We start from the raw sequence: 14,254 nt of genomic DNA, 5'->3' as shown, positions 1-14,254 counted from the left end.
GTCTCCTGTTCTCATGTAGACCTGCCAGCAGAAAAGCAGCTCATGGGGTATGGAAGCCCAGAATTACTGTAATTGGGATGCCACCACACCCACCGTGTGAATACCAACTATTTCAAATTTATCAGCCACATGGAAGAAAAATGGATATACTAGTAAATTAAATAAAGGCAAGATAATACAGCTGTAGGACATTTTTCCTCCCAAACCATAAAGAACTGAAATTTGTATAGGGGGAAGTTTACAAGTCTTAGCATTTCTATTTTTTCTTTTAGTACAAAAAGCTACTGCTTTTGCGACTTCAAGGAAAGTTTGACAGCAGAAAGGAGAGAATTTTTTCTTTCAATATGGCACAGTACCACACTGGTTTAAAGAAAAAACAGTCAAAAATAATTCTGGAATAAAGTTACCATAGTTCATTCCCAGAGTACACATGCCCAAAAGACAAGCAAACAGGAAACATCAAAGAAACCAAGTTTTCACGTAATACTTTGTTTTTTATTAATATGTGTTGCTTTTAAAATCATATTTTTTCAAACATTTCACCTGCTAGCAGTCTACACTAGTTCAGTGAGAGGAAAAGGGGTTCACTGAACAAGCATCATTGTAATAGCCTCCAGCAGTCCAGCTCAAAAATTGCTCCCAAACATTAACAGTTATGTGAAAACTTCTTACCTCCCATCATTGACCGTACTTCATGAGACTGCCACACAAAGAACAAACACCATACTGTAGGTGTAATTTATACCAAACAGAAAGAAACAGTTATTATAGTTCTTCCCTCCCGCCCTCATTTCCCATAAAGAAAAAATTCTTTACCGCTGGAGTGTCGTTAAGGAAAACTTTCAGATCTTTAAAATTACTGTTAACCAGTTTCTTTGCTCCTCGGACTTGACTAGTTAAGTGTTGGTTGGCGGCATATGCACAAAGTACTCCAATGCTACAAAAAATACAGATAACAGATATTTATTAATGTAAATGCCCGTTCTGACATTTTAAAACAGAACAAAAAATACGACGGAAAAAAATATAATCAAAATAATGGTCTCCCTAAGTTTACATCGTCTTTTTCTTACAATAAAATCCTCACATCCACCACTCGGTGGAGTAGAGGAATTAGCCGTAAGGGCAGATATGGTACTACTAATTCAAATATAGAAAGAATAAAGCAATGTTAACCCAAAGTCTTCAGAAGTTTTTAATTTATAGCCACTTACCATTTGCATTGATACTGTCAGACACTGTGCATAGTCTAGGTAAATTGTATGAGACTTACAAACGTTACACTTCCACAAGTATCATTAATGCTGACACAGCTACAAGCAAATGTTCATAAAATAGCTATGAAAAGGAATATTTTACATTTGGAAACTTCAGCAATTTTTACTCATAATGGCCCTATTTATTTACATAATTACATACATCTTTTAAAAGGACATGAATAGACCCTATTAACTCTAAATATATGTATAAACATTTCCTGATAATAAAACAAAGGTGGAAAGCGAGCTAAGGCTTCCAATGAGCACTGCTGCTAATTATTTCCTATTTGATCATTCCCACTGTAAAATTCTAACCATAACACAATAGATTTGCACAAACGTTAAGTAAAAAGGCAATTAAAAATCCCATGAGAGGCTCCAAAAGCTTTCTTAGCATACATAATACTTAGGGGTTTAGTCTAGTTTATGTGTAAAATAAACAGAAGGACGAATTTTGGTTTTAAACGTCTCATATTCACAACAGCTATCCTGCCAGTTGGAAAGGCTCTTCTGCAGTCACAGGCAGCAGAAGATGAGCACAGCGGCCTGAGGTAGGAATGCAGTGGTAACAGCCCAAAACACAGGCTGAATACAAACCCACTCGATGGCTTTAGCACTAACTTGGTGTAGGTTTTAACAGGTAGACAGCATGGAACCACTCAGCTCAGGCATGGCACATCCCCAGAGGGGCAGCACTGCTGCATCACAGGCATTTCTGGACAGCACGTTTGTTCAGTCTCTTAGCTTGCACTGCAGTGTAACAGCTCAATCCTAGCGAATAGAGAGGCAGTATCATGAAAAAAAGACATGATGGACATCCCAGTGACAGAAGGGAGTCACTAACACCAATGGTACTCTACTCCTCACAAACTGACAAACTTCACGTGTTGGCATCAAGAAGACATACAATTTTTAAAGAGGTCTTCTAGAAAACCCATACTAAGCTCCCTACTGGGCAAAGTTAAGAATAAGTAAGAACAGTTTTTGCTCCAGAGAATTTATGTTCAAAGGAAGCCATAACATAGGCACTCAAGTGAGAAAGTGATGTTGGGGAGTAAATGAGTGCCTAGAATAACATGATACATAAATCCTGGCAAGACAGGATCAAGCACACTGATGAGGCTCATCTCCTCATTTTATCCATGATCCAAAACCAAAACTTTATCTTGCTTTTCCTACTTTAGCTTTCCGTGGCAAGGTAAAGGCTTGTTCTCCCAGCAAGACCGCTCTCAAGTGCAAGAACTTTTGTTCAGCTGCGCTGACAAACGCTCAGTAGGAAAATTCAGGTTTCAGAGCATGAAGAGATGGCAAGGCTACGTGCAAGCAAGACAGCTGCTGTCTATTAGAATTCCTTCGCTGATGTTTCTCTCAAGATCCAAAAGAAAAATTCAGAACAGGATGACAGAGTCTGACATAAAGAGAGAGCTTCTCATACCCCAATTTCACAGCTCTGTCCTTAAAGCTGGCTATCAGCTCTCTTCCCAGAAGAAGTCACTAACAAAGGGCCACTGACATTCACCTAATGGCTTAACTAACAGCAAGTGGCACAGTTACATTTCCAACAGGGCCAAACACTCCAGCAGCCTTTAGTTACCACCTGTGGAAAGCGAATTTAGGAAGCGTAAAATGCCATGAAACCGAGCAACTTGCAGCGTAAGCAGAAGAAACAGCAGTAAGCGCTCTGCACTGTGGACACACACGATTTATCATTTCTCTCCATTCTCCAGGGATGGCAATCGTCTCAAAAACGTTCTTCTAGCAAGGTAGTCAAAGATGGTTTTTCCCTTTATTTTTCCTCTCCCCCAGATCTGAAGAAAAACGACCTCAAGCTATCAGGAAAAGTAAACATTTGCGTATCACTCAGCGGTCCGGGTTTATAATGTCATCTTTGTTCTTCGGCCAGGCAGCGTTTTTATGCCTTTTCAATGTTATGCTCACAGACCAGAAAGGTCAATTTCAAGCTAACAAAACAGTACTTTGTAAGATTTGAGCACGATCATTTTTCTCTTCAGTCTCCTACATGGAAGGAGTGGGAGGACATAAGACGGGGGAGATGCTTTAAATAACTAAACAACTGTAACTAAACAAATACCTAACACAGGAGAGGAAAAATCTGTTTGTTATATAACTGAACCTTGAGTCAACATTCAATAAGCAGCTACAAGGAGAAAGGCATAAAGCAGCAATAAAAAAGACATGCCTTTTCTACAGCAGATTAGAGAATTGTTTGACCAGGCTCCTCGGGAGTCAGACCTTCCGTGATCAGCTTCTTGTCAGGTGTCACCAAGTGACATAAGTTACTAATCCAGTTGCAGGGGGGGAACCAAGCTTTTTCTTTAGCCGTGCCTGCTAAAAAACTTTCAAGTCACAGAATAGGAACACTGGACTGATTTACATCTTGGGCAAGTGCCACCTTCCCCACTACTAAATACTGAATGCAAGAAAATAATGGGTAGAGGTTTGTGTACTAATCTGCTCACCAATTCTTTCAATTAATGTTGATTTCTGGGTTCTGAACAATGTGCATGACCAATCCCACAAAGCCCAGAGGCCTTCAAAGAAGCCTGAACAAGGTACTTGTCAAGATACCAAATACCACCTCCACTCCTTGAGACTTAGCTTCCCCTTGCACATCATACGTGACAACAGCCATGACTTCAAAAAGAACTTACACCACCACCACCTCTCTCAGAAGGACAGAAAAGGGACCACCTACTAGCCAAACCACCTTCTGGGACTGATACATTTGATATTGGTACCAATACCTTGTCTTTATGAGGTAGAGGAATTAATGAAATTACATTTCCTTCCCTCAGAAAATGTGTTTGCCTAAGCTTGATGACTATTAGGAAATAAAATTAATTAGCAAACCTGTTCCTAAACTATCAGTTAACCTCTGGAAAACAAAGCACATAATTGTTTTAGTGGTAAATTTGGAATATGACACCTATTCAGTCATCTACGTGATAAATTACTTCTATATCCTGTGCTCTTTATCAACAGAATCCTACTTTGTATGATAATATCCATACATGAAAACTGAATTACCAAAACCATAGCACGTATTTCTGACTTGAACTACCAAAAGAGGTATTTCAAATGCAGAATGCTTCTACTGGAGAATGACACATGTAAGTTTATTTACTTCAAGATAAGCAACTGTGTACATAATCACAACTTCTGACTTGCCTCTGTTCCTTGAGGAAACCCCACTTCAGGAAGTACACCTTGCCTTCAGAAAGCAGATACCAGATTTTTTGTTTATTTTAAAAAAGAGCTGGCATCTTTGCCCTTCCTTTACACAACTTCTCAGTAGACTTAAAACCTCATCCTAATAACCAGAACACTGTCAGTGGAAAAGTGAGAAGAGAGAAGAAATAATGTTCCTCATGAATAAAATCTACTAGCTGAAATCTCCTAAAAATCTACATTAACAGCACGTACAGGCAAGTATGAACTTGCATGCTGAGACATAAAAAAAGTCTTCTTCATGTTACCAGTATTCAAGAGTTGTTGCCTATATATACACACCATCTACTGCAAGCTCAGTGTTCAGCATCTTTCCCCTACTCTTACTCTTCTACCGTGCATTTGACCTGACTTCACCAGCCACAGAAAGACAGTTTGGATCTGTCTTTCAGACCAAGGACTGAAAAAATAAAGAGGAAAAAAAGACGAAAAAAAAAAGAAAAAAAAAAAAAGAAAAATGGCTCATGCTTCCTATTGTTCTTCTGTGCTTTGATCTTTTGAATGAGAGAATCCCAGAATGCTTGGCACTGCAAGAGAGAGGGAATGGAGAGGAAGATGCAGAAAACACATTTGGGCAGTACATCCTGAACAAGCCCATCCCCTAGAAACCCCTCTCATTCCCTCCAGCAACTGTCCACGTGTTCATTCCACCGTAGGTCCCTCAAAGCAGAGCTCCACTGGCGGAGGTGTGGTTTCAGAGCACCGCAAGGGATGGCTGCCTTCCTAAACACATCTCTGGGAGAAATATTTCAAAGGGAGACCTCCAACGCTGCACAAACTTCATATTCGAACGAGAGGACACATCTTAGTGATTTCATGGCACAGTCAGACATAGCAGTAGCAGTGGAGATTATTTAAGCTCTTGTTCTTTTGGCTATGTCTGCAAGTAGCCATAAGCATTTGACTTGCACAGGACCAAACTCTTTTATATTAATGTCACTGCTTATGCATGAAGCCGTGGCACAGTCCTTGAGAAGTGTGGCTTTGGGAAAAACAGCTACAGGTAGATCTTCCAACTAAGCTGAAACTGCAAGTTGGGGGAAAAGTAGAAAATACAACCACGTGGAGAGGGTGGGGAGGGAACAGCTACCAACAAGTCTTTTGCCTTTCAGAACAATGGTAAGGAAGCTGATGTGGTTTTAAATAGATCCAGGCGTGGCATCTTCTCTTCCTTTGTTAAAGAAGATCTAGGAAGGGCATCAGCCTCCTGCTTTGTACAGGTGTGTAGTGGAAATCTGACAACTAGACCTGTCTCAGCTGGGCTGGGGTCAGTAATATTACCTGCGTAAAGCCTGTCTTGCCTTGCGCAGCACCCACAGCATTAGAGACTTAGCTGGGGAGTCGTATGGGATTATCTCTGCCTGTGGAAACCTGCAGACAGAGCTCAGGCCAAGCCCTCCCTTAGGGTAAGCATCTGATACTCCTGATGTCTGATACAGAAGAAAAAAAATAAGGATGAGTTAAAGGGGCAGCTTCCCTCGTCCTGGAAAGAGTGTTACTGGGGATTGCTGATTGACCATTCAGGACGTGGGGAGATGCAGTTGTTACCCTGGGTATGCTTAACAGGAACGGCTGGCAGCAAATGCACAAGTTGCAGAGACTGACGGGAGACTCAGCTGACAAGCAGCAGCCCTCAGGCATCATAACCAGAACACAGGGTCCTGAGACATGACATAAAGACATCCCTGCAGCTCCAGCATGCTGATAGGTAACCCATAACATTTACTTTGAGGCACCACCGCAACTGGAAGAACTTTTCTCCTGTCATCATGGCAAGGATGTGTCTATCACCTCCTTCACCTGCTACCATTTGGCTTTCTGGTTTTCAGAATACTTAAGCGTTATGTTTTTTAGTGATGCCCGGGAGAAAAGAGAATGGTCCAATACTTGATATCAGCCAGGTCCTCATTCAAGCATGAGGAAAGCCTTAATTTAGCATGACAGACAGCAGTAAAATGAAAAAGAAGTCAAGGTTACAGTGAAGTGACAAGGTATGTCCCACCTGACTAAACGGCTGCAACGTACAAAGCAAAAGATTTAATGTTTTTTCAGATAAAATCACACACACACACACAAAAAAAAGAGCAGGTGAAAAAAATGAAGAAGCTGAATGAAAATCAAAAAAAAAATAAACAACGTATTTTGAAAGCATCTACAGGGAAAAGAAAAGTCTGGACAGCAGCCCCTCATCACCCATTATCAGCTCCTAAGGTTAATAGGATTAAAATGTCTCCAAACTCAGGCGTTTTACAGCGAGTACACGCATGGCTTAAACAATTCACTCAGTGCCCAAAAGAAAACCCATTAATCTGAACAATCTAGAGGTCAACAAATACTAAATAAAGCCACAGTTGCTTTTCTCACCACTACTACACGACCAAGAACAAAACTGTAGGATGTACCTCAGGGTCTCTATGGGATGGCAATGGAACACAGGACACGGGATCTTCTGTTCAGGAGTTCAAGGTAACATTCTGCTATTGCTACTCTGAGACTGGCAAAAGCCTGGTTTGTCAAATTCAAGCTTTTTTTTTAATGTTTCATATCTACATTCCTCTCAAGTGAATACATAATGACCTGAGGATATCAATGGCAGCAGCACTTTTATAATGCAGTCACATTTTCTTTAATAAGCAGTAATATTATTTAATCTAATGAAATTATTTCTACACCTGTAGGCTAATACAGTAACATTATAATGTCATATGACACTGCAAAATTAGTGCTATACCAAGCTTCGTATTGTTCTATTACACTTGCCTTATTATTAAAGAAGCAACAAAAAGAAATGTTGCAAAACAGCTCCTCTGACAGTCAGCATTTTTCTTCTGTCTTTGATGCATTTCCCCACCACAGTTGTCACAGCAACGACACATACAGAAGCAAAGTCCCACAAGAGGCAGTAACAAAATAAATAGCAATCCCAAGGCTGCGGAGACTATAAAACCGATTTCATAGTAGATGGCCTGTAATTCAGACAAAAATAGTGGTAATAGCAGATATCACACAGTAACTGCAATCAATACAGAGCAAATTAATAAAAAATAAACTAAAGGCTAAACCATCTACTGAGTTACTGAGGTTATGGACCTGGTGTTTTTGTCAACAGTTGACAACCTTTCCAACAAAAAGATACACATGACATTGTAGACACCGATAGCTAACACTTGGTTAACTAGAGCATTAGGGAGGTAAGCTACAGGAATGAATTCGAAGGGAGAAATATGCTCACATGAAATGAATGCAAATTGATTCCATTGAAATAGGTTAAAAACGAACACATTTGCTTTCCTGGACCACAAATCTAATGGTTCTCACATCTGTTTCCAAGAGGCCTCCATAGATGTCAGCAAGACTGCCTAGATCAACACTTCGTTTGGGGGAGGGAGGGCACTTTGTTCTCTTTTTTAATCAGTTACGAGTGGAAAGATTCATATGAACAGCAAAGGGAAGTACTTCACTGGGTGACAGATTGCAATAGCAGAGCTTTCTGCAAACCGTAGAAGAAAAAATTGCTTAGGGACTGAAAACCATAAAGGAGTGGATTTTAGGCTCTCTCAGGTAAAGATATTTATTCCGGTGCCAAGCAGCTAAACAGCAGCGACTAAAAGGATGCTTTCAAAGCCTGGAAGGAATGAAAGGGAAGCATGCAATGCAATACCCTAACTAGCTTTTACGCTGGAAGCAGTGCAAGCGCTTGAGGTCTGTGAAGCTGGGCCAGGCAGCCCTGGCACAGCAGCATGCAGGGCAATGTGGGTGCCAGGGGGCAAGCTGCGAGCTCTGCACGCTGCGAGCTCTGCTGCAGATACAAACCAACACGCCCAGACCCCAGGCAGGCAGGCAGGTGTCCCTGTGCAGAGCTAGGCAGCGTGGTGGGGGCATGCTCCAGTTGTTTCTCTTGCCTAATAAATCTCTCTCCTCGTATTTTCTGCAATTTTAGGAGAACTAATTATCACACCAGTACTCTGAATCCTCTTGTTTTTACAGATCTGCCAGCACTGGGGCAGCTTGGCAGTAAAAGGATGAAAGTGGGGCTGCATATTGTCCTGCAAAAGAAGTTGCAATTTCTCACAAGCTATCTATCATGCTCCACTTCCAGCTTTACTGATGCCCTTCCTCACAATCCCTAATTACCAACTGATCCAAATACAGCGACCATCACCATTAGCAGAGTTGCAAATTTCTGACCTAATTACCAATTCTAGGATGAAATCTAGTTTTCGTGTTGTTGTTCTTGTTTGTTTTTTTAATTGTCATTACTAATAACTGCTGGTTAACTGCTGTTATCCCTTCTAACGAGTACAAACTAGGTGCTTGGAAGAATTTGGCTTTTTTTTGGAAAGAATTATAAACTAACCCACAAAAACATTCCTATTTTCTTTTGTAGTTAGCTGAACACTTCAGAAATTATTCTACAATGTACATTTTAAAATATGTTAGATGGAAAAAATACTTAAAACAAGACAAAAAACAGCTAAGGATGTTTTAATAGGAGTAGTGTGTATCGACATTGTTAGTTTCTTGTGAAAGCTGTACATCTACCAGATAACACATTACCTGGAGAGTCAGGACAACATTTTCTGGCTGTGGAAGTCAAAACAAATGGAGAGTGTGTATAATACACAGGCAGCATGCACAAAAACAAATTGAGTAATGAATAATTAACCACGATCAAAACAATTAGCAACACAGAAACAATAATAAAAAGCTACCGAAGTAAAATAACGCATAGAAGCACCATTAAATAATCACAGAAAAGAATTTACAGTAAAATATAGAAGCAGATAATTTCTGGTGTCCTTTGCAAGTAAACAAAGGAATCTAGGTTTTGTCCAACACATCTTAGAGCAACACAGACCGGTTATTTCCGTACCAAACATCTGTTTCTTGTAATTCCCAACATATCTCGCAGAAGAGAAGGCCAGGGATTGCATTACTTTGTGGTTTAGTGATTTCTTCAGAAATTCCACCTGCCATAACTGATCTGTGATATTCCTGACTAACATTTTCTTTTCAATGCTAATTTTATTTTGGCACAAGAGCAGCAATTTCAGTAGTGGTTTTGGGACCCTAACAGATTACACAGAAATTTCACCCTTACTTTCAACTAATTACAGAGAGGTTTATTTTAAATTATGCAAAAGTAAAAAAGAAAAGGCATTCAAGAAGGACTGAGGAAATGTATTTAACAGATCCCTAATTCACTTCTCATCCATATTTCAGAAAAACACTGAAAGCTAAATATTCAATGACAGGAATTTCCGAAGAACCTAATTTCCCCTTTGTTTTCACAATGAGAACTGTAGTTCTTGTATTTTTCCTATTCATTTCCACATGCCAAGCTCACACCTGTTAATGCTATTCCTTGTGTGATCAGCAGAAAAGTGGGCTAGCTAAAACAGCAAGACGCCTCAATCCAAAGTCTGCTGTATGAGAATCAGAAATGTTCTCAAGTTTTAGGGAAATTTTTTCATCTGCATCACACACATCTTTATGAAACCTCTGCTGTGCAATGTGATTAAAACATTGAAAATCGTATTTGGTATCTTACTTGTAACGGGAGGAAAACAAATACTTATCCTCCCTTAAAAATATGGTACTGAGTATGATTTTGAACCTTTTAAGCAAGAACACCTCCCAGCAGAACTAAAGCCATCACAGCAGTAGCGTGCTGGCTCTGTGTGAGCACACAGCAGCTGTGCTCAGCTGCTAGGTTATCCTGGCAGATCCGTGTCCCTGCCAGGGGATGGTAAGACATCCGCAGTAAGACTCCGGCTGGGAACACGGGGATACACAGCACAGAACTGGGAAGGGCCTTCTGGGTCACTAACACATTCTACAAATAGCTTGACATAAAAAAAAAAAAAAGAAAAGATATGGAGGAATGACAGCAGAAATTTAACAGGATATATGTCAGAAGCTGTTCTTGCTACTGCTTGGCGAACTGGCAAGTCTTCCTCTAACATGCATTTATACATGGCCCGTTTCTGTGCCTCTGCTTCTGTTATAACACCATCTTTTGCCCAAATAGCAGTTTTTTCTTCCTGATGCTTCCTTTTCATATATATTTATAAGGAATAAACATACCCCTTATCAGTGTTTTTCCTAAGCTAAGCAAACTCTTCCAGTCTTGGAAGACACTCTGAAGGTGTCACTGAAGGTGTCTTGGAAGGTGTCTCGGAGGTGTCACTCTGAAGGTGTCTTAGAAGGTCACTCTGAAGACCTATGTGTTTCCCAGATCATCCTAATAAATACTCACCGAACCCATCTTAGTCTGAGTTGATTCTTCCTGAATTTGGGCAATGAAAACCACAGGCAACATTTCCTATTACCCACACCATTCAGTGACATTCACACTTCCCTTTCCCTATTGGAAGTTCATCCAGAGGCATATATCCACAGCCATGCGTACCTCTTCACAGCAACCTCACTCTGATGCTTCTGTCTCCTGAGGGATTCTCTATTTACCCTGATTTAACTTCTCAAATTTGTTTCAAAGTTTCAAGTCAGAATTAGGACCTACATCTAATGGCCTAAATCTGTTTTAATTCTTAAGCACACCTGATATTGTGTTTGTCACCCTATAATCACACAATTTTACCAACTGCTTTTGCCACAGAGGACTACAGCTGTTATTAGGCTCAAATTTCTCACAACTTACATAGTTACTTAATACTATACTGACGCTCATGTGTAACAACCTATGGTCTAATGTTTTGTCCAAAGACTCTGCAAACCAAGTCCACCCTATGCTCCTCACTAGGAGTGCAGGCACCATCTGTGGTGCACCACTACACAAAGCCCCACCAAACAAGCCCATGGGATTGGCAAGAGTTGCTTGATGTACCATGAGGACAACACCCATGCACTCAGATGTCATGCAGAATACATCGAACCACTGGAGTGACAGGCTTGCTGTCAGAAAGATATGGAAGCACAAGGCCTTCCCACTTCAAGTTCTGTCTTCAGTTTTGGGCCCCTCAGTACAAGAAGGACATCAAGGCCCTGGAATAGAGAAGGGCTACGAAGCTGGTGAAGGGCCTGACACACAAGTCCTGTGAGGAGCAGCTGAGGGCACTGGGGTTGTTTAGTCTGGAGAAGAGGAGGCTCAGAGGAGACCTGAAGGAAGCTGTGGGGAGCTGGGGGTCGGCCTCTTCTCACAGATAACTAGCGATAGGACTAGAGGGAATGGCCTCAGGTTGTGCCAGGGGAGGTTTAGGTTGGAAATTAGGAGACATTTCTTCTCAGAAAGAGTAGTCAGGCATTGGAACAGGTTGCCCAGGGAAGTGGTGGCGTCACCGTCCCTTAGGGTGTTTAGGGAAAGGTTGGACGTGGCACTTAGGGACATGGTTTAGTGGGTGACATTGGTAGTAGGGTGATGGTTGGACCAGATGATCTTGGAGGCCTTTTCCAACCTTAATGATTCTATGATTCAAATCCCAAGATCATTCAGCTCACCTGATTCAAGGCAATAGCTTAGTGCCTGTGTGCCAAGTTCCATACTCATCTACCTGACTGGCACACGATCCTATAAATACGTGGGTGACACAAAGCAACTTGTTCATTGTGTGGTCCTGGTTAAGATTCCTACTGCAGGAACTCAACCAGTGATGCTGGTTCAAAGATGGGGTGCTGTCTTTGAGACCAGCCTAAAATCAGATCCAAGTTACGTTCTACCTCTTCTTGCTACCAGATATCCTAAGAATTTCAGCTGTTACAGGAAAATCACAAACCTAAAGAGAGAACGGAGAATATACTTGATGTGATTAGCATACTACATAAACTAAAATATACTTTATCAGTAGACTATGGAAACTTTTTGAGGACAATAGCTGAAATTAACATGAGAACTGAGCAGTAATGGCTCTCTCTTAAGCATTTTTAAATAAAAAACGTATTTTTCAACACAAAGGGGTTTCAATCTTTGCACAATAAGCACCACAATCACATTACAGCTGGAACTTATAAGGGAGCCCTAATTATGTGTAGTATTTTTACACTGGCTTATGAAATTTCCTTTGTGATATTTTGAAAAGTTTTGCTCGCACATTTTATAAGAAACCATCAGTCTTGTTATTCTCAAATATCACTCTTGCATCCTATTTTTATAGCTTTAAAGTACTATTTAATATTTTAGAAATATAACTGAATTCACCGTTTTCATTATTTTATGTAGATACACATAGACAATTTACCTTTTGATAATCGCCCTGTGTATTCCCAAACTTCTGCTGTGCTACTTTTCTGATGAGATCTGAAAATAAGCAAGAATATTCCAGAGTTTTAAAAAAACATAAATTATAAAAATGGGGGAAGGAGGATGGCATGACTTCTACTCTTAGGCAGACAAGATGCAATTAAGAATAGACATCAACAGGATAAGCAAGCACATAAATGTTTCCATAAACTTGTCTGGTTCCAACATTTTTAATCATCTGTGCATTTTATGTGATCACAGGAAGAAAACCAGGTTATCTATCAATTAAATCCCACTGAAATGCAGTGAAGATTTTTCTGAGGTCACTCTCTGTACCTTAGCAACATTATTAAAAGTTAAGCACAAACTTATCAATTACCTGGATAAAGTTCTGGGTTTCAGCTTTGCTTCATGTTTATGGCATACACATATATATAGATACATATAAACACAGTATTACATACATTATGTGCAAAACAAGCATGATAATGATGACTTCTTGACAGAACAACACAAGGAAGAAGCTCTTTATCTTGCTCACTTTATCCCAATTTCTCTTCTTTCATGTTTTGGGAGGTCCCTGGACCAACAGGGACCTTGCATGAGAGTACACAACATTGCCAAAAGAAATCAGAAAGCCTAACACACACCAGGTTGCTGCAATCACAACTGTATCTGAAACACTCATCTAATTTATTCACAATATAGACAAGATACAGCAGCCACTCAAGAAAATGAGGTAGGAGTTTAACATCAACAGCTCCACTCAACGTTAGAAACATAGCTCCATGCTCCTAGCTCCACGCTAGGCCGCGCACAAGCAGCTGTGCTCGGATGTGTGGGAGAAATGATGGACTGAACTTCTGGTTCCTCTGATGAAGAGGAAGCGCGTTAGGAAGGAGTTCTCTGCCCCTCAAGTTCATATCGAGCTGGGCTTTATGGTCCTATCACTAGTCACCCCATATGGAGCTGAACCTCCTTGAGGAAAGCCTCCATACCCTCTTATTTGGTGGGTCAGTAAAGGACCTATAGATTCAACAATAACTATTCACCTCTAAAACATAAATCCAAGCCCCCTCAGAATTTCTTGTAGCACTCATGAAACGTTCAGATGCTGTTCGCTATTCTCCAGTTCTGCACGTCTCAGAAAAACAAACCCCCAAGAGAACAGTTTCCACAGCCCTTGCTCCCCAGCACCCTGCAGAGAGAACAAGTACTTGATGGTCTGCGAGTTCAAGAGATCCTGAGAAGTTCCTCACAGAAAACTGTTTCAAAGGGAAAAAAAAACACAACAGCAGAGCAACGCCTGCTGTTTTCAGTGTACCAAGGAAAGTATTCCCTGCAAGGAACCTGTAGCCACCAAGACTGCAAATTAAAAATTGAAAATAAAAGCCTGTTAACGTATCAAAGGAGCACCAAGTCACAAATCATCCACAGATGGGAGGTATATTTGAAAGGAGGAGCACAAGCAGTAGATCAAGGACCCTCTATAGCGAGACAACCTCATTTTGGAAAAACTAGACATAAACTAGAAGATTAGGCTGAATCC

General features: G+C 40.6%; 1 protein-coding gene across 16 annotated transcripts in view; it reads right to left on the bottom strand.

Moving 5' to 3' along the window:
- The window catches only part of PROM1 (prominin 1), a 63,079-nt gene that overhangs the window by 27,990 nt on the left and 20,835 nt on the right, over positions 1–14,254 (bottom strand). For 12 of the 16 annotated variants that reach the window (XM_040557181.1, XM_040557189.1, XM_040557194.1 and 9 more), the window contains exons 3-6: positions 12,704–12,762; positions 9,066–9,092; positions 7,269–7,474; positions 817–937 (exon numbers count right to left, since the gene is read on the bottom strand). In XM_040557181.1, the coding sequence (XP_040413115.1) occupies positions 817–937; positions 7,269–7,474; positions 9,066–9,092; positions 12,704–12,762 (413 nt within the window). The remainder of the gene's footprint in view (positions 1–816; positions 938–7,268; positions 7,475–9,065; positions 9,093–12,703; positions 12,763–14,254) is intronic. The other 4 variants (XM_040557187.1, XM_040557188.1, XM_040557196.1 and 1 more) reach the window with 1 other exon arrangement.

Source organism: Cygnus olor, chromosome 4, assembly GCF_009769625.2.
Source record: "Cygnus olor isolate bCygOlo1 chromosome 4, bCygOlo1.pri.v2, whole genome shotgun sequence".
Classification (NCBI taxonomy): Eukaryota; Metazoa; Chordata; class Aves; order Anseriformes; family Anatidae; genus Cygnus; species Cygnus olor.
This window is presented reverse-complemented; position numbering and strand designations above follow the sequence as displayed.